General features: G+C 44.0%; 1 protein-coding gene across 7 annotated transcripts in view; it reads left to right on the top strand.

Moving 5' to 3' along the window:
• CHRDL1 (chordin like 1) overlaps positions 1-19,758 on the top strand; it is a 117,374-nt gene that overhangs the window by 46,499 nt on the left and 51,117 nt on the right. For 4 of the 7 annotated variants that reach the window (XM_036840736.1, XM_036840735.1, XM_036840732.1 and 1 more), the window contains one exon: positions 19,524-19,669. In XM_036840736.1, the coding sequence (XP_036696631.1) occupies positions 19,524-19,669 (146 nt within the window). The remainder of the gene's footprint in view (positions 1-19,523; positions 19,670-19,758) is intronic. The other 3 variants (XM_036840737.1, XM_036840734.1, XM_036840731.1) reach the window with 1 other exon arrangement.

Below are 19,758 nucleotides of genomic sequence, written 5' to 3'. Positions count from 1 at the left end.
ATCAATCACACTGGCTCTGTCGGACTCTGCATACCATACCTCTTGGGCAAATAGCCCAGGGAGCTCTAAACGATGCATGAATTGCTGGATTATCTAGATTATTCATAGGTCTGTTTAATAGGGAATTTTTCATGAGAGGACTGGGAGGCTTTGGCTTTCCCGAAGGCCCTGGGGAGAGATCAAAGGAGCAGTTGGTGGAGGAAGTGTGGCGTAGCTGAGCACCCTGAGTGGAGCAGTCATGGTGGCCAGAGCAGAGTCCCACTGTCTGCGATGGTCAGCGTTTCTCATAGCTAAACAGACGCAGTAAGCCCAGGCCTAGGGGTCGTGGAGGGGAAGTTCTGTGTTCTCCGGACATCCTTGGGGCATGTTGTCTATACCAGTGCTGTTCGGTAAAACTTTTTGCAATGATGGAAATATTCTACATCTGCACTGTCCAATATGGCAGCCACTGGCACATTTGGTTGTTGGACACTTGAAATGTGACTGGTATGACTGAGGAACTGCAATTTAAATTGTATTTAATGCCAGGGAGTTTAAATGTAAGTAGACACATGTGACCAGTGGCTTCTGTAGTAGATGGCATGACTCTAGACCATTTATTGCATACTTTTCTGCTGCATTAAATTTAAGTTTGTACCTTCCATTTGTCTGTTCAGTGTCTTGCAACTAAACCTCTTGAGGGCAGGAATCATATCCTATGACCACGGAAAATTATATCTTGAAGGGTTTTTTTGTCCAGCCCCCTCCCCTCACATTGGACAAATGGGGAGACTGAGAAAGACTCTATAACTTACCCGAAGCCACGGTGCTCATTATAATTAGGGGAGACTGGAACCCAGGTCTCCCTGCTTCCCGGACTGTGCTTCTGCGCCATCTCCCTTGCAGAGAAGTTTCAAAAGAACAAATAACCTCTTCCTTTCCACTCTTTTCACTGCTTGTAACTGAGATGAATCCCCTGATAACTGAAAATAATCTGGAACCCAAGTATCTTTATCTCCTCATGTGCCAAGGCACCGTGTAGGCTCTGGACAAATGTTTGGGGAATGAATGAATTCTCTAAGCCTTTCCTGTTATGTACTATCTTTTATGTTATATTTTCCAAGAAAATCTGTTGTCTCAGTCAGTGTGTTTGAGTTAGCCAGAGCTCACGTTGTCTCAGCCGAGGGAGACGGGGCCTCTGCTCTGCGGATGTGGCCATGGCTTATGCAGGTGTTCGGGTACAGACCAGAGAACCTTGCAAAGCTGCCTAGCAGGCTGATGAAAATGATGTAGCTCTTGCACTCCAGGCCCCATCTGCATTCTGAATTCTCTAGACTTCATGGTAACCAGGAACATCGGGCATGACTCCGTCCCTTCTCCACTTTTCCTCTGGCCAAACACAATCACCTAAGAACTAAAGGTACCACAAGTAGGACTTGGGCCCCATATCTTACTGGTCACCTTAGAAATGGCGAGAAAACACCCCTCCAAACTAACTTCAGAATCAACTGCTGAAAAGGAAGACAATTTAACTCATAGGTCCAAGCAAAGTATCTGCTCATCTCCCTTCTTCTCTCCCTATTTCCCAGCCCAAGCCTTTACCCCCAACCCAGAGCCACCAACAGTAACTCAGCAATAGCTGAACTGAAGCAAAACCTGTTCACAGTCACCTAAAGCTGAGTTTCAGCTAAGCAGCCGGCTCCTCCAGGCAGCCCTGCCCAGAGCCAGGCCAAGGAAGGGAGCAAATGGCCTGCGTCCCATCTGCAGTGGAATGGCCAGCTCGTTTGCTGGTACCACCTAAAGAAGGAGTGATCCAGTGCTGAGACAGAAGGCTTCCAGGGACCCGCCCAGCCCTAAAAATCTTAAGCCCAAGTATAGTCATTGGATGCCAAGGACACTGGAGAAAGTCTTTGGAGCATGTAGAACACCAAGCCAGTTGGAGTGCCTGCTAAGCCAGCCCAGAATTCCTAGCATTCCAGCCACACCATATACACCCCCACCCCCAGAGGGCAGCCAGTGGCCACAGCAGACGCTGCGTCCAGTGGGCTGAGACCCTCATCAACCCCTCCAAGAGCCTGCTCCTTCACTTAGGGCCGGCCTGCTTGCCCTGTGCTGAGTTCAGGGAGGTGGACAAACCGTACCGCCCAGTTTAGCCTAAGCATCTCACTTGCCATGGAATCTCTAGGCAGTGAATCATTTTGAGCCAGCACTTAAGCAACTTTCCACTGAGTCATCCTGAGGACTGTCAGGTTCACTAATCCTGACATATACTGTGTATATCCTTTGTTCTGATCCTGTCCCCACCCCAATGCTAGGGGAGAGGGGGTACTAAACAACAGAACTATAAAGATGTGCTTATTGGAAGTCATTTGTATCAGGGCTCCCTTTGCTTCTCTATCTCCAAAAAGGCCTGAAGCACTCATTACAATCCTGCCAGTACCAACTCTTGATCTGTGTATGCTCATGGCTACATAGCTACCAAGAGTATGTACTCTTTACTCCGAGTGGCAATGCATGTTGGATTTCTTTTCCAGACACTCCATGGATCCGTTTTCATTTGACTTCTTCTAGACCAGGGGTCGGGAATTTTTTTTTTCTGCAAAGGGCCAGATAATAAATATTTTAGGCTTTGCAGACCATACAGTCTCTGTTACAGCAACTCTTCCACTGTAGTGCGAAAGCAGCCACAAACAATATATAAATGAATGGGTATGGTCCACTAAAACTTTATTTACAAGACAAATTGCAGGTCAGATTTGGCCCATGATCCCTGTTCTAGACACAATGGGCCAAGTCCAGTTAGTAGGGGAGAGACCTACTCTAAGTCCAATTAGAGGGGAGACCTGGTTTCAGCTGCTTGAGGGCCTATGAGTATCACTTTGGGGAAGTGACTCCTGTTTTGTCCTCAGTTCTTTGGGGGAAGAGATATAAAAATCAGAGTATTTTTCATCTTTCCCAGTTTGAATATGAAAGTCCATTCTTGATCAAATATTGGATACCCTATAACAATCAGAATAGGCTGATTATGATGCAGTCACAACCTACAGATCTCAGTGGCTTGAACCAACAAAGGTTTATTCCTACTCACACTGTATGTCTGTCTCAGCTTAGCACATGTCGTTCTCATCCGAAGACCCTGGCTGACAGAGCCTTGCCATCTGGAGATTAGTTCCAGTGGCATGGGAAGGGAACAGAGCAAGTTGTGCCCTGGATCTTAAGGACTTCTGCTCAAAAGTGACACAGATTACTTCTGCTCATGGATCATTGGCTGGAGCAAGCCACGTGGCCACGCTTTGACTTCTAGGGCACAGGGAAGTACAGTGCTGCCGTGTGCCTGGCAGGAGGAGAGCTGGGATATTGATGACTGGCCCTAATGTCTACCACACACTCCAGGAACTCCTTCCCAGGTTTCTTCTTCATGTCCTTCCTTGCCTAGCCCTTAGGTGATCTGGCCTAAGGTCTCTTTTGCCCAACCCTGCCTGGCTTCCCTCCATCCTGCTGGTCATTGGCACTGACACATGGGGAGATAGCTTAGGAACTAAAGCATTGGGACAGTAATCATTCCTTAAAAGGCTGTGGAGACCAGCCATGAGTATGAAGTCAGGACAGGTTCTTCAGGCCTTTGGATCCAAGGACTGATTGCCCTTGGGCAGCAGGTCTGAGAATAGTTGGGCCTCTCAGGTCTCTGGGTTTGATTTTACTTCAGTTTGCTTTTAATGGGAATTTGAATCTGAGAGGAAGTTCTCGGCATATTGACTCTGGGCAGTTCCTGCCCTTCGTGCTATGAAGAGCAGTTGTCAAGATGGAAGAGGGAGGTGGAAAGTGAATTGTAGGAAGTGATAGTAGGTGATATTAATGCAACATTATGGGCTAACATGAAACTTATGGCTCCTGATTTTAGAGGAGAGAGTAAAGACAAAAGAATTAGGATGAGCTAATTGCCCTAACAATCCCCACATCTTAGTGGCTAAACACAGTGCGGCGGTTGCTGTGGGGAGGGGGGTTCTGCTCCATGCAGTAGCACCTCCCCAACTCATGACAGTGAAAAATGTCTCCCGACATTGCCAAACGTCCCCTGGGGGAAAATCACCCTCAGTTGAGAACCACTGCTGTAGTCCCAAAGTATTTGTGATTTTGCATAGATACCTTCACTTCCTTAGGATCCTGGTCTTTAATTATATGTATTTTGCCATTTCTTGTCGACATGGGTTTTGGAGACAAAGGTTATGGTTGGCAGGGAACACAGTTCTAAGATCGCTTGCATTTGTACCCCCGTGGGCCATAGATTGAGGCAGCGTGGCACAAGCACCGTCCTCAAACATTCAGAAGTGGGAGTGAAAAGCCTTCTCAATACTCATTAACCTTTGAGAAGGCAACTCATTTCTAGGGCGTTATTGAAGGTTCCGAAGAAAATGAGCTCTAGGACCAGAAGTCCTAAAGCAGTGCCTCTCAAACTTTAATGTACACATGAATCCCTGGGAATTTGCAGATGCTGATTAAGGAGGTCTGGGCGGGGTCTGAGATTCTGCATTTCTAACTAGCTCTCAGGTGACTCTAATGCTGCTGGTCCCCATACCACATCTCAGTAGAGGGTTGGTGGTCTGTGAGAAGAGGACCTGGCCATCCGATACCATTTTCAGGTTCTGTAGAGGGAATTGTTCTGTTCCAAGATGATTTCATTGGCCCAGTAACTAATAAGGTCACCTGCAGTTTTTTTTTTTAATTTTATTTATTTATTTATTTATTTATGGCTGTGACACCTGCAGTTTTTAAACATCCCCTTTCTCTACCATTCTCAAGAAGACGCAACCCAAGGTTATAGTGCCACCCACCCTTTCTCTCACTGTCCCCAACCGTCTGAGGCTAACATGAGGTGAGGTGGTCACGTACTTCCTTTTGATCAGCCACCTTCTATTTTTTTTTAGACCTTCTGTGTGCCTGAATGTGCGATCGAGAGAGAGTGGTTTCCTTTTCAGAGGCAACAGTGAGAAGAACTTAGGAAAAGCAATTAGAGTGACAAAAAGGATTTTGTGGGGGGGGCCATTTTATCCCAGCTGTAGTTTCAGACAATGCAACCTAGATTTTGAGAGCAATGCCATGTAGCTCCATGTCTTGGGCCCAAGACCTTGGCTCCACTTCTGGTTTGACCACTTCCTAACAGTTTCCTCATCTTTAAAGGGAGATAATAACAATCCCTACCTCATAGGGTGGCCGTAGGGAGAAAAGAGCTAACGAATGTGAACATACAGTGTTAAGCACGAGTCGTTAATGATCAGTTGCTAATGTTATTGGTGCTATTACTGCAGCTATTGGAACTGTGGCCGTCAATTCTTTTCTGCCTCTAAATTGTCCACATATGCCTCACTCCCATCCATGACATTTCTCACTCTGTTCAGTGATTCCCAATCTAGGGTGGGCCGGTGGGTGGAGCTTGAAATTACTCCCACCAGAGACCATGGTCCGCTTGAGAATTGAGGTCCCTTTTTGAGAATCATTGATCCAAAGCAATGATTCAGGCTCATACTGCTTCTCTAGCCTTGGTAGATCCAAAGATGGTAACAAACCTTATTTACTTTTTAATCCCTGACCCCTACGAGCACCTTCCCCTCTAATAACTTTACAGCGAGGAGAGGGGCCATCGTATGAGCACCTGGCTGCCAAAAGAAGAATCCCAATTTCAAACTGGAAATTTGCATGAATCCTTGACATTTCTTTACTATTCGTGCCTCCGTTTCCTGAGGGACAGTCACCACCTTATGGCAATCAGCAGTGGAGTCCTTTTGAATCTAGATTCCCTAACATGTCCTTTCTGTTCTCTGTATTGTGTATGCTTACCTAAGTTCCTCTTTGCCCAGCAGGGACTTTGGCTTTGGCTCTTAAAGGATTTCCTAGGCGGAGAAACATGCTCTTTTCTGTTTTCCTCTAGTAGTTCGGTGACACGGCAGATGTTCCAGCAGCCCCGAGGCTTCATCTGCCACCGCCTTCCCTGCAGCCTCTGCCAATGGCCTCCAGGGACCACTTTCTGAAGCCTGCTGCTAACGCTTTTCCAAACACAACAAAAAGCGTGTTTGGGGATAAGTTTTCTCAATTAATCCTCAAGTACTGAATGCCTCTTTTCTTCCTTTAGTCTGTAATGTGATGGCAATAGGCTCTTTCACTAGCCTCCTGACAGGTCCTGCCTCCAAGCTCAAGGCCTCTCCTCCTGTCATCCCAGAACAGTCTTCCAGAAATGTAAATCTCATCGAATAACTGCACTGCTCAGATCACTTCCCTGGCTTCTGGCTTCTCGTCGTATACAGGAACAATCCAAACTCCTAGGGCCAGACTGTATGTTTCAAGTTAATAGCACTCTACAGTATTTCACACGGGGCGTTTTCTCTTGGTTTGCAGCGCTCACACGTGAAAGAAAGAAAGAAAACAAAAGATGCAGGAGATGCTATGCAGCCGGGTAGGAGAAACATTCAGCTAGGTCTCAGCTGAAGGTTGAGTGACCGGAATTGGGAGAGGGGTCCTGAATTCAGTACTTTATAGTGTCCACGAGATGGCAAATATCCAGATTCTCAAAATATCTAGTTATTAGATGTGGTATAGGACAGTGCTTCCCAAAGGGTGTTCCTGGGATGTTCATAGCTGTTAAACAGATGAGAAAAAAGAGGTCTGGTGGCTCAGGAAAGTCAGCTGGAGAAAATGCTGGGTTGTAGTTAAACGGGTTTCTTTACTGTGGGATTTCTGAGATCCTTTAACATGCCGAAAGGAATATTGTGAACAGAGACTATGGATCTTTTCCCAGCTTTATCTGAAGCACAGAATTTTGTTTTCACAGAGCGTCTTGTGGACAAGTTGTGCTCTGCAGAGCGGACTTGGGAAATGCTGGTGTAGGCAATACAAAGGAATGCTTGACCGCACTCCCCACTGTCTCAGCCAGATGCCTCACATTGTTTCTGTAAATGCTGCTTGAGGGTAGTGACTAATTTGTCCATTTCAAAGGGTCATTGACCTTCAAAAAAAAAAAAAGCCTGGTTCCCAAAGGATTAGAACTAACCAAGTAATAGTAGAACTCATTCTTTATTTAGGGAGAAGAGGGAGGCAGTGAGTGACACACATGCTACCACAAAACCTGTCATTAACAATTAGGCGTCATGCAGAAGAATTGATTTAACATTTTCATCTCAACTGCAAGTCCATTTATGACACCGATGGATAATTAAAAATTAAAAAAAAATCATGTAGTAGCAAAAGAATAAGAGAAACCTATCAGATCCACTGCAGAAGGGGTTCTTTTTGTTGGGTTACACACCCAAGTTCAGATGAACATATGAGATTTGGGAATTAGCCCCTGAAAACAAAGGGATTTGTGTTTTATCTTCTTCCTCAATTGTTGGACTCGATTTTAGCAGGCTTCTCTTGCCCTCAGGTTTTGTGGCTCTGTGTAAAATTAGGAAACCTAAGTTTGAATCCTGGCTTTGGCACTAAATAACGGTGTCCCCTTGGAAGCTCTAGGCCTCATTTCCATCTCTCAAGAGAGAAGGCCATTTCCAGTTTCCTCTTGGAGATATACATGGGAAACCCTAGAAGGCTTATGTAATGAGATTGGAATGGTCCATGAGCTGAATAATGGAGCTGATGATAAAGCTGTTCAGTAAAGTGGAAGAAGACATTTTGACAGGAAAGAACATAGAGGTTCCCTATGAAGATTGGATTATGGGAAGCTTTCACCAGTAACAGCTCTCAGCCCACAGAAAGCTGAAAATAAGCGTGCCTAGCCCTAGAGCCCTAGAAACTGGACTGAGTTGCCTGCAGAGATCCGGCGCTGCTGAGGTGAAACCCACAGGCTCCTCGCTTTGTATTAAAGTAGTGGGGGCACCTCTTTTGGGTCATGGAATGCTTTGAGAATCTAATGGGACCCACGGACCCTCCTGCCAGAAGAATGCATGTACCCTCATACACTCAAAATGCACTTCGGAATCACTTTCGAGAATCCTATTTATTTCTCTCCAGCTCTCTAGGACTTAAATGAAGAAGGACCTCACTCCTGGAGGTGCACACTTATCGCTTAACAAAATTAATAATAGACCCTCAGTATTCGAGTACATGTCACTATTTGGGTGTTTGTCCCTTTGTTCCAGTGCTAGAGCCAGGAGGAGATAGACAGGTCAAGACAGAAGCCCCACCTGCTCTGTACTTGGTGATCACTCGGCAAGCAGTGTCTACCTGTTAGCAGGTGCTAGGCTGTAGGGTACAGACAGGCAGACCATTGGAGTTGCTGCAAGAAATCAGAGTGTGTTTGACGGATAGTGAGGGCTGGGTAGGATGTGAGTAAGCAGAGGGTAGTCTGTGGGCGTGGTTGGGTCTAGCATGAGTCAGGGCAGAGCTGGCAAGGGACACAGTGGGGATGGGGACCGGCTGGTCTGAAGTAGAGTGTTCTTTAGCCGAGGGGATGCGTCTCTGAGATGTGCTTCATCACCCTGGCCGGGCCGTGATCCTGCTTCGTACCCAGAACTTCAGCTCCGGGTGCTCGCCCACAGGCAGGTGACTGACACAGCCAGGCTAGAACTCCTACCTGAAAGGCTGAGGGGTCTTTTCTGAGTTGGCAGAACCCTCATGGGATGTTTAGGCTCTGGACGCCGGACCGCTGGAGCAGACTCAGTTATACATCTCTTTTTGCCTTCAGACGGACTGCACTTGGTAAGCTGGAGATAATCAGAATCAATTGTCCATGTCGCATGTAGCTTCTTTTCTCCCCAGGCCTTTTCAAAAAATAGAATCTGGTTTGTTCCTTCCATGTCCCTGTAAAGTAGAAGCAAGTGAAACGATTACCCCCAACATACACACATGGACTTACCGTACTCACGAATGCAGAAAGTTCTTTAGGAACCGAGGCCCAGAGATGCAAAGGGACAGCGGTCCCATCACACAGCAAGTCAATGGTCCAACCCAGCCAAGAATACACGTGCTCCCTTTCTCCTCCAGATCGAGTGCCCGGCCTGCTGTCACCCCTTGCCTCACGGAGAGATGCTCACCCCTTGCACAAAGCCTCTCCTCAAGCCATCCTTCTCCTCATCTGCCTGACAAGGTGGCATTTTCAGGCAGGGTCAGCTACTGACTGACAGCAGCTGAAACGTGAAAGGAAGTGGGATGAAAAACAGCCTGCAGAGGGGTTCTGGATGAGGAGGGGACGAGCTGGGATCACACCGGGGGTGTGAGCTTTCAGTGCCCTCTTCCCCTCTCTTCTGTCCAGCTGGACCGGCAGATGACTGTTTCCCCTCACTCGGCACCTTCTAGGTTGGGACAGAGTGTTGTGTCTGTCTGTTGAGCTGCAGAGTGATCTGTTGAATCTGCTGCAGGAATTTCCTGGCCCGGGACCCCACCAGGGGTTGGGCCGGGGGTCGTAGTAGGGAGGCCACTAGTCGGGCTGAAGAGTCTCCTTGAAGATTCCAAACGGGAAAGTCCCCCCCCCCCATCGCCCCCTCCTTTAGCTCAGCTGTCTGGCAGACCTACCCCATCTCCCAGGGCGGGTACCCCATGGACAAGATTATGAATTGGGGTCGACCCCCTCCACCCCTCTGTGGTTCTCCCTTTGTCATTTACCTTTCTATTCGTCACCTGCCTCCCTGTCACCAGGGTACCCAGCACCTTCATTTTGTCCAGGCCTGCCCCACACTGATACTCAGCCTTTGTGCCTGCATGGTGGGATGTTTAGTCGTTCAGGATTTTTGGCAACAGCTTTATTTGAGATATAATTCGCATCCTATTTATCCTTTTAAATAGTACGGTTAAATTGGTTTTAGTGCATTTGCAAGATATTGCCATTACCACCACTATCTAATTCCAGAATATTTTCATCATCCCAAAAAGAAGTCCCATACCTGCCAGGAGTCAACTCCCCATTTTCCCTTCCTCTCAGCTCCTGGCATGCGCTGAGCTACTTTCTGTCTCTATGGGATTTGCCTATTGTGGATATTTCATAAATATGGAATCATACAGTATGTGACCTTTTGTGTCTGGCTTCTTTCACTAAGCATAATGTTTTCAAGGTTCATCCATTCTAACTGAATTATATTGCATTGTATGATACACCACATTTTATTTATCAGTTCTTCCACTAATGGACACTGGGTGCTTTCTGCCTTTTGACTATTGTGAATAATGCTGCTCTGAAGATTCGTGTACAAGGATCTGTTTGAGTCTCTGCTTTCAGTTCTCTTGAGTATATACTAGAAGTGGGATTACTGGTTCATATGGTAACTCTAGGTTTAACTTCGGAGGAACTGCCAAGCTTTTCTGCACAGCAGCTGTACCATTTGACACTTTTACATTCCTACCAGCAGTGTACAAAGGTTCCATTTTCTCCACGTCCTTGCCAACACTTATTATTATTTTCTTTTTTATTATAACTGTCCTAGTGGGTGCAAAGTGGTGTCTCACTGTGGTTTTTGTTCTCCTTCCCGCCCCCAAGATTTTGCTCTTTATTGGGGAACTGCTCCAATCTTCAGTATTCATTACTATGAACTTATTAAACCTCTGGGAAAGGCAGGGCCCTACTCTAACTAATGCTTGAAGTTGGGGCCATGTCAGACACTCTGGCAGAGCAGAGGAGAGTTTAGGGACAGAGTGAACTTGCCACCTTTGGAAGCTCTAGCATGGCATGAGCAGTCTGCTCTACCAATCATTTTCCCTTCCCCCAAAGCGACCTTTGAGTGCAGAAGTAGTTAGACAAAGCTTTTCCCTGAAGAGGTGAGACTGCAGCTGGGCCGTGAAGGGTGGACAGAAGGAAAATGGATGAAGGGGGGAAAGGGAGAGGCATTTTAAACTGAAAAATATGAGCTACTTTCCAAAGAACAGCTCAGATACTGAACCAAAACAAAGGTGGAACTCAAACCAATCAACAGGGACTTTTGTTTAGCAGCTCTAGAAAGCATGCAGCAGGAGAGGAGGCTGGAAATGATGGCCAGAATGCAGTGGGAAAGTTGGCTTCTTTGCCCTTCAAGATCACTCAGTCACAAATATACTCGTGACCCTTCTGACTCCTAAATTCACTTCTCTGGGACCCTCAGGAAATCCAAAGCAGAGACTATAGGTTTGATAGATGGCTCTGGCCAGAACTCAGCTGCTTGGCTAAAGAAATCACTCCTGGTGGGCTCCCCACTGAGATAGGGAGATAGGGCAAATGGAGTCAGCTGGAAGTTGAGCCATATAAGGATTCTTAGTGGACGTGATGGGCTCAGAAGTGACTCTCTAGTCACCACTCAGAATCTGGCAATATTTGAGAAGTTCTACAGGGCAGTGAAAGACAGTTGTCTTAGTCAGTTTGGGCTGCTATAACAAAAATATCGTAGACTAATGGCTTAAACAACAAACATTTATTTCTCACAGTCCTAGCGGCTGGAAAGTCCAAGATCAAGGTGCCAGCAGATCTGGTATCTGGTGAGAGACCACTTCCTGGCTTGTGGATAGTCGTCTTCATCCTGTGTCCTCATATGGCTGAGAGCAGAGATCATCTCCCCGTTGTCTCTTCTTATAAGGGCATTAGTCCCATTCATGAGGGCCCCAACTCCCAAAGACCCCCTCCTCAAAGTACCATCACACTGGGGGTTAGGTTTGCAACATATGAATTTGGTGAAGGGGACACAAACATTCAGCCTGTAACAGGCACTGTAAAGACTAGGCAGCCCCAAGCTGCTTTCTGCCTTCCAGAAACCCTATCAATTACAGCCAATAGTAATGTAACAATAACAGCATTCATTGAGCACTAATATGCGTCTGGTACTATGCTGAGCACGATATGGGTCTCACCTCATTTGATCCTCACAACAACCTGTGAGGTAGGTACTATTATCAGCCCCATTTTATCGATGTGTGAACCGAGGCTCAAGAATGTTAAATGACTTGCTCAGCTAATCAGTGGGATCTAATTAATAGTGGAGGTGGAATTTGAACACAATTTGGACACCCTGAAGTAAGGCCTTTCCTCCCGCTAGGACAGCTCTTAGAGGCTGTATTTTCAGTAAACGCCCCTACACTGAGCCTTAAGTTCTGGAATGTTTCACACTCCTTGCCCTGTGCTCTACAACCTCAGTAGAGATAAAGCATCAAAGGCCCAAGTTACAATTTAATTATCTAGAAAAAGAACCTATTTTCAAACATTGTCTTCCATTCTCACCGTGATATGAATTAGTCAATAAGATGAGTGCTAAGCCCCCCTAGCAAGGCCTCAATGTGATGGGACACAGAAGAGTTAAGTTTTTATGGAGGAGGAGAGTTTGGGGAAGATATGAAAATCATAGGTCTCTGCCTAAGGACAGCAGGTCTAGATAAGTCATCATTTTGAGCAACCCAGGGCAAAAAGAAGTGATAGTGTTTGGAGCGCTGACAGGAAGAAATCTAAATGGTAGGCGTCATTGCTTTAGCTCATGGACCCATTTGAAACAATACCTTTGATTTCAGTGAGCATCCCAAAGAAGAACTCACCTGAACCCACATGACCTCAGAGGGTGAGCAAGGTTCTTGGAGGGAAACTATAGATACCCACTGTTTGGGATGCATTAATTCTGCAAGATGTGTCACATCCTTGCTGTATGCTCTGACCTAGCTTGACCAGGATGCTGTGCCCAGCTGTTCTTCCCTCCTTGGAGGAGCACAGGAAGTTTCCCATTAGGACCCTTCTTTGCCTGCTTTCTTCCTAGCTGGGCCAAGGCTCAGATGTCAGCTCAAATTTACACACTTTATTTAAAACAATTTGTTTCAGAGAGCAGTGTAATAGCCCCCCACTCTCCCCAAAGGGGCTAAATAGTGTCTGTAGGAGAGAACCATCTCATTGTAGTCTCACTGGGAACACAAGAGTCCTAGCTAGGGTCTGTCCCACTAGTAGGAATAGAGCTGGCTTCTGTGACCAGCTCTGTAGGATTGATTTTCTATGGTTGGAAGGGACCCAGAATGGTCATCGAGTTTAGCCCCTGACCCTTGAGTTAGAGTTTTTTTTAAAACATAAACTCTTCTAATTTAATTTTTCAGTAGGAAATACATTTGTACCGTTCAAGAATATGAATGCATACGTGTGTATGTGTATATATGATTATATATGTTTTTATTCATAAAGGTATATGTAAAAGTATGCAGTAAGATGTCTAATTCACCCCTGTCCCACATCCATTCAATTCTTACCTTTCTCCTCAAAACGTAGTCCCCCCTTATAACTTTTAGTATTTTCCTATGTATCCTTCCAGATTTTCTTTATGAAAATATAAGCAACTGTGAATACATACTCTTAAAAAAATTATATTCTCTTTACATAAAAGGCAGTATATTATCCGAATCATTTTGCACTTTGTGATTTTTTTCATTTAATGATCTATTTTTCTGTATTAGTGCATAGAGAGCTTACGCATTCTTTTATACAACTACACACTATTTCATTGTATTAATGAGCCAACACATATTTAACCAGATGTCTATTGATGGACACAGAAGTTGTTTCCAATCTTTTGCCATCACGAACAATGGTGCAGTGAATAACTTTTAGATTTTTCACACACACGCAAGTATATCTGTAATGCGACTTCTTAAAAGTAGGATTGCTGGGTCAAAAATACACATATATATATTTTTTATTTGCCACATCAACAACTTTATTTTCTCCCATAGAATTCAGGTATAAGCATGAAAAGTAGATTCGTTTTCAAAACCTTAGTTCTTCTTAAGGCTCATGTTAAGTATCTTCTTTCCACCTAGCTTTGTGCTGGGTACTATGGTATGAACAAAAGAACAGAGCCCATAAACTACAACCTCAAATAGTTTATAAATGGTTTGGAGAAGTAAAACATATCTACATATAACGAGCAGAGAGAATATTAAAGCCATATTTATGACAGAATCCATGTCAAAAGAGTAACTTTTACTTTCACTTTAGATGAAATGATAAGCTTTGGAAACATTTACTTAAAAGACAAGTGTATCCCTCACACTCTTCCTTGGACCTCCTTTTAATTTTTGTTATATACATGTACATTGAGAAAATACATACATTTTAAAATTGAATGATATTGCTAAATTGCCTCCATAGTGTTTGTATCAATTCTCCACAGCCTTGCTGAGAGAGTTTATTAATCAAACTTGGATTTTTGCAAATCTGGTAAGAAAAATGGTTATCTTGGTGTAGTTTTTTTTTAATTGAGGTATAATTGACATATTATATTCGTTTCAGGTGTACAACATAATGGTTCAATATCTGTTTATATTGCAAAATGATCAACTCAATAAGTCTAGTTAACATCTGTCCCCATGTATAGTTACAATTTTTTTTCTTGTGATGAGGACTTTTAAGATTTATTCTCTTAGCAACTTTAAAATATGCAGTACAATATTACTAAGTATACTCACCATGATGTACATTCCATTCCCAACAGCCCCCCACCCCCCTGCATCTGGCAACCACCAATCTGTTCTCTGTATCTACAAGCTTTTTTTTTTTTTTTAAGATTCCGTGTATAAATGAGATCATATAGTATTTGTCTTTCTCTGTCTGACTTATTTCACTTAGCATAATGCCCTCAAGGTCCATCCATGTTGTCGCAAATGGCAAGATTTCATTCTTTTTTTTATGGCTGAATAGTATTCGTGCGTGTGTGTGTGTGTGTGTGTGTGTGTCTCTCTCTCTCTCTCTCTCTCTCTCTCTCTCTCTCTCTCTCTCTCTCTCTCTCTCTCTCTCTCTGTCTGTCTGTCTCAAGGGAATTAAAGGGAACATAACCTCTTCTTCCAAGCCCTTTACCTTCATGTCCATATTACCCTCTCCACCACCACCTCCAGAAGGGACTGTGGCTGTGCTGGGACTACACCACTAGAATGAGAGAGAACCAGACTGGAAACACTGGCATCAGGCTCAGCCATTAAGCATAAAATAGGAACCTGAGTAACAGTAGCAATGGCAAAAGAAGGGAGGGCTCGGAGTCAAGGAGATTAGCAACCATACTTGGGAGCTCTGGACAGGTTTGCATTTATCTCGTAAACACTGGGAGCTGACTTACAAGTGGCCTTTCTGACTAGCCAAGAACTGGCCCACTAAGGAAGTAGAAATTTGAGGGTAGGGAGAGTGGAGAAGAGAGCCACCAGCATGAGGATGTTGGGTTCCAGAGGGTGGGAGGAGGGGTAGTACTAGGAGGGGAGAGAATGGTGTATCAAAGGAAGTGGGAAAGGACCACATTTTGGTAAAACTTGCCAGTTGCTCTGAAGGGGGAAAAATAGCCTGTCACAAGGTTATTCACACTGAGATGTTACTGACAATGTGTATCCTCTCAGAGAAGTTTTGGGATTATAAAATCTGATTGCCAAAAGGCAATCACTAATCCAAAAGAATGAACTTCTAATGATGGCATTTTAGGCATCTGTGAGAGAAAAGGTGGTAGGAGACATTTAGGATAAGGGAGTGTTTTCTGAGCACCCCAGAAATTATAGTTCTGCTTACATATAAGATCATCCCTCATAGGGGAGAAGGAACAGTTCCTTTCGGCAACACAGTTGTAGTCAGATGGCTTAGTGCTGGTCTGCTTACCCGACAGTGTCCTTCCTCCACTCCTCCTCGGAGTGCTGTGTGGGATTTGATGGGAAACGGGAAATGGCAGAGGCTAGAAGCCATGCAACCTGGTCACTTCTGTTGTAGCATTCCCCTGAGGGGTCCTGAAGCCAGCCTTGCTTCAGACTGATTTTCTGCCAGTTTTCGGCCAGGAACACAGAATGTGTTCCAAGGATTGTTGGTTAGAAGCCCAGCCACCTTGGAAAATCTGGGAAGGGAGCGCACAGAGTCCGAGGTGGCTTTTCTTGCCTGTGGAGTTCATTGCATGCTGTGTTAGCCCTCCAAAGATGCAAGGGGGGATTTGAGTTCCATATCCTATTCTTAGATAGAAAAGTCAAGGCCCAAAGAGGTAAAGTGACTTGTTTAAGGTTTTGGGAAGTGGGTACCCAAGCTGGGATTATGACTCAGTGATCCTGCCCCCCTCAGTTTTTAAAAACTTTCTTTTCTTTAGTAAAAATTGTAGATATTTAAGGTATACAACATGCTGATTTGATATACATACACAGATTGAAACGAGTACTACAGTTAAGCTAATTAACATCATCTCCTCCTCGCCTGGTTGCCAACTATTTTTGTGATGAGAGCACCTGAAATCTACTGTCTTAGCAAATTTCCAGTATACAGTGCAGTATTATTAACTATAGCCATCATGCTATACTTTAGATCTCTAGACTTACTCATCCTACATAACTGCAACCTTGTGCCCTTTGACCAATATCTCCCCATTTCTCACACCTCCCTGCCCCGGTAACCACCATTCTAATCTCTGCTTCTATATATTCAGATTTTTTTTAGATTTCACATTTAAGTGAGATTATGCAGTTTTTTTTTCTTTCTGTAACTGGCTTACTTCACTTAGCATAATGTCCTTCAGGTTCAACCATGTTGTTGCAAATGGCAGGATCTCCTTTTAAGGGCTGAATTTTATTTATATATATATATATATATCTCACAATTTTTTAATCCATTCATCCACGAATATGGGGTATGGGATGGACACTTAAGTTGTCTCCATATCTTGGCTACTGTGAATAATGCTGCAATAAACATAGGATACAATAAACATGAGACTGCAGATATCTCTTCCAGGGACTGATTTCATTTCCTTTCTGTCCTCCAGTTTTGACACCCACTGTGTGAAAAGAACAGGAAACTTCAAGGCAGGAAAACTATATTTCTTAGTTGGCTCTTCTATTAATAGCTGTGTGACATGGACCAAACCTTTTGAGGTATCAGTAGCCTCATTTTCATAATTCTCCCCTCACCCCATTAGGGATCTTAGAAGAATGAAATAATAATAAATAGGAAGAAGTTAAGATAAATTTCTTGTGTAAAATTAGCATTAAGCATAACCATAATTGGTTTCCTTTTCTTTGATTCTGTTTTGTCTTCTTCTTTCTTGCTTTCTCTCCATCTCTTGTTGAGTACATTAATGCACTCCAATGAGATCCTGAGAACAATTTCATTGTTTTTTTTCAAACAGTTGTATTGAGGTATAATTTACCCACCATAAAATGGACTCATTTTCATTATAGTTTTGAGTGATGGGAAAGAAAGAATGGTCTCTTTTTAAAAAAATTTTTTTTGAAGTATAGTTGATTTACAATATTGTGTTATTTTCAGGTATACAGCAAATTGATTCAGTTATATGTGTGTGTGTGTGTGTGTGTGTGTGTATATATATTTATATTTCAGGTTATTTTCCATTATAGGTTATTACAAGATATTGAACATAGTTCCTTGTGTTATACCATAAATCCTTGTTGCTTATCTACTTTATGTATAGTAGTTTGTATCTGTTAATCCCATATTCCTAATTTATCCCTCCCCCCCACCTTTCCCCTTTGGTAACCATAAATTTGTTTTCTATGTCTGTTAGTCTGTTTCTGTTTTGTATATAGATTCATTTGTACAGTAATTTTTTTTTACATTCCACATATAAGTAATACCATATAATATTTGTCTTTCTCTGCCTGACTTACTTCAGTTAGTATGATAATCTCTAGGTCCATCCATCTTGCTGCAAATGGCAATATTTCATTCTTTTTTATGGCTGAGTAATATTCCATTGCAAATATATACCACATCTTTTTAAAATTAATTAATTATTAATTAATTAATTTTTGGCTGCGTTGGGTCTTCGTTGCTGCACACCGGCTTTCTCTAAGTTGCGGCGAGCGGGGGCTACTCTTCGTTGTGGTGAGCGGGCTTCTCATTGCAGTGGCTTCTCTTGTTGCGGAGCACGGGCACTAGGTGCATGGGCTTCAGTAGTTGTGGCACGTGGGCTCAGTAGTTGTGGCTGGCTCGTGGGCTCTAGAGTCCAGGCTCAGTAGTTGTGGCGCATGGGCTTAGTAGCTCTGCGGCATGTGGGATCTTCCCGGGCTAGGGCTCGAACCCATCAGGCGGATTCTTAACCACTGCGCCACCAAGGAAGTCCCTATACTACATCTTCTTGAACCAATTGTCTGTTGATGGGCACTTGGGTTGTTTCCATGTCTTGGTTATTGTAAACAGTGCTGCTATGAACATTGGGGTGCATGTATCTTTTCAAATTAGAGTTTTCTCCGGATATCTGCCCGGGAGTGGGATTGCAGGATCATATGATAACTCTATTTTTAATTTTTTAAGGAACCGCCATACTGTTTTCCCTAGTGGCTGCACCAATTTACATTCCCACCAACAATATAGAAGAGTTACCAGGATGGTCTAACTTTTTCAGCCTCCCTCTAATGAAACACACAACTCCGCTAATTTCTGTTCTTCCAGTATCCCACACCACGTACTTTCGAAGCTCTGCTTGTATCTATTGTTAATTGGTACACTGATGGTTAGTTTAACCTGGGCACTTGTTCATTGATATTTGGTGTGTGTATATGTGTGTGTATGTGTGTGCACAGCATGTACTTTAAGGAAGCCCAGTGAAAAGACTTCTCAAACCCATTCACTTAGAGTCAACTCACCAAGTGCATTGACCTTTTTGCTACATGGCAACCCTGTGCCAGACTCCATGGAGAAAGACACGTGTAAGGCGGAGTCCCAAGTCTTCAAAAAGCAATATATACAAATGTATATATGGGTTGGTAGGAAAAAATGGAATTTAGAGACAGAGGACCAGATATCAATTCCCTTTTTCATCACTCCCTACCTTTGTGACTTCAGATAAGTCATTCAACATCAGAGACTTGTCACCCTCAAATGAAAAATGAAGATAAGAATCTGCCTTACTTGCTTCACAGTGTTCTTATGAGGCTCCATTGTAATAATGTATGTGAAAGCTCTTTGTAAATTGTTGGCTAGGTGACTATAATTCGCAAATATGAGTTACAATAGTATTCAAGTGCCAGATGGTGTGCTTCAGACATCAGATGCTTTGAGAGGTGCAGATCGTGGGCTGGAGCTGTTAGGGACTGCTTCATGGAGGAAAGTGGACTTTTGCTGAGCCTTCAGAATCAGACAGGACTTCAATAGGTGGAAAAGAGTGGCAAGGAGGGGGCAATCTTGGTGGAGGGATTAAAAAGAAGCAAAGACTCCAGAGGCTAGAGCAAGCATACAAGCATATACCAAGTGTTATAAAACATGGGAGGGGGTACAGTTACCAGGGTAGTTATAATAGGTGGTTCCTCATCAGAAAAGACTCCCTCCTTCCAGGCAAGTTAATACCTTATTCATCTAACACTGTTAGCTCCATCAAGGCAGGGGCCTTGTCCTTCTTCACTGATCTCTCTCTAGTGCCTGTCACAGTGCTTGGTACGTAGTAGGTGCTCAATAAATGCCCCCAAATTGAAGGAATGGATGGATAGTCACGTGTCACTTGTTATTCCTGTCTGGCTGCTTTAATATTATCTTAAGTCATCAGCCACTGAGTTAGGGACTATTTTTAACTCCCTCTGTGTGGTACAGCCCCATCTGCTGTTGGGATCTGTGAAATGTTTTGCAATGATGCCAATACTCGGTGTGGTTTTTCTCCACCCTGTCCCAGAAGACTCCTTACCCCCAGTGAACAATAAGGTGACCAGCAAGTCGTGTGAGTACAACGGGACCACTTACCAACACGGTGAGCTGTTCATGGCTGAAGGGCTCTTTCAGAACCGGCAACCCAACCAATGCACACAGTGCAGCTGTTCGGTAAGACCCTGTATCTTAATGTCCCTGCTATCCCCTACCCAAATAAGAGCGCTTCCATACTTGTACTTTTAGTTTAAGCCTACACTGTA

The sequence above is a fragment of the Balaenoptera musculus genome, chromosome X (assembly GCF_009873245.2).
Source record: "Balaenoptera musculus isolate JJ_BM4_2016_0621 chromosome X, mBalMus1.pri.v3, whole genome shotgun sequence".
Classification (NCBI taxonomy): Eukaryota; Metazoa; Chordata; class Mammalia; order Artiodactyla; family Balaenopteridae; genus Balaenoptera; species Balaenoptera musculus.
This window is presented reverse-complemented; position numbering and strand designations above follow the sequence as displayed.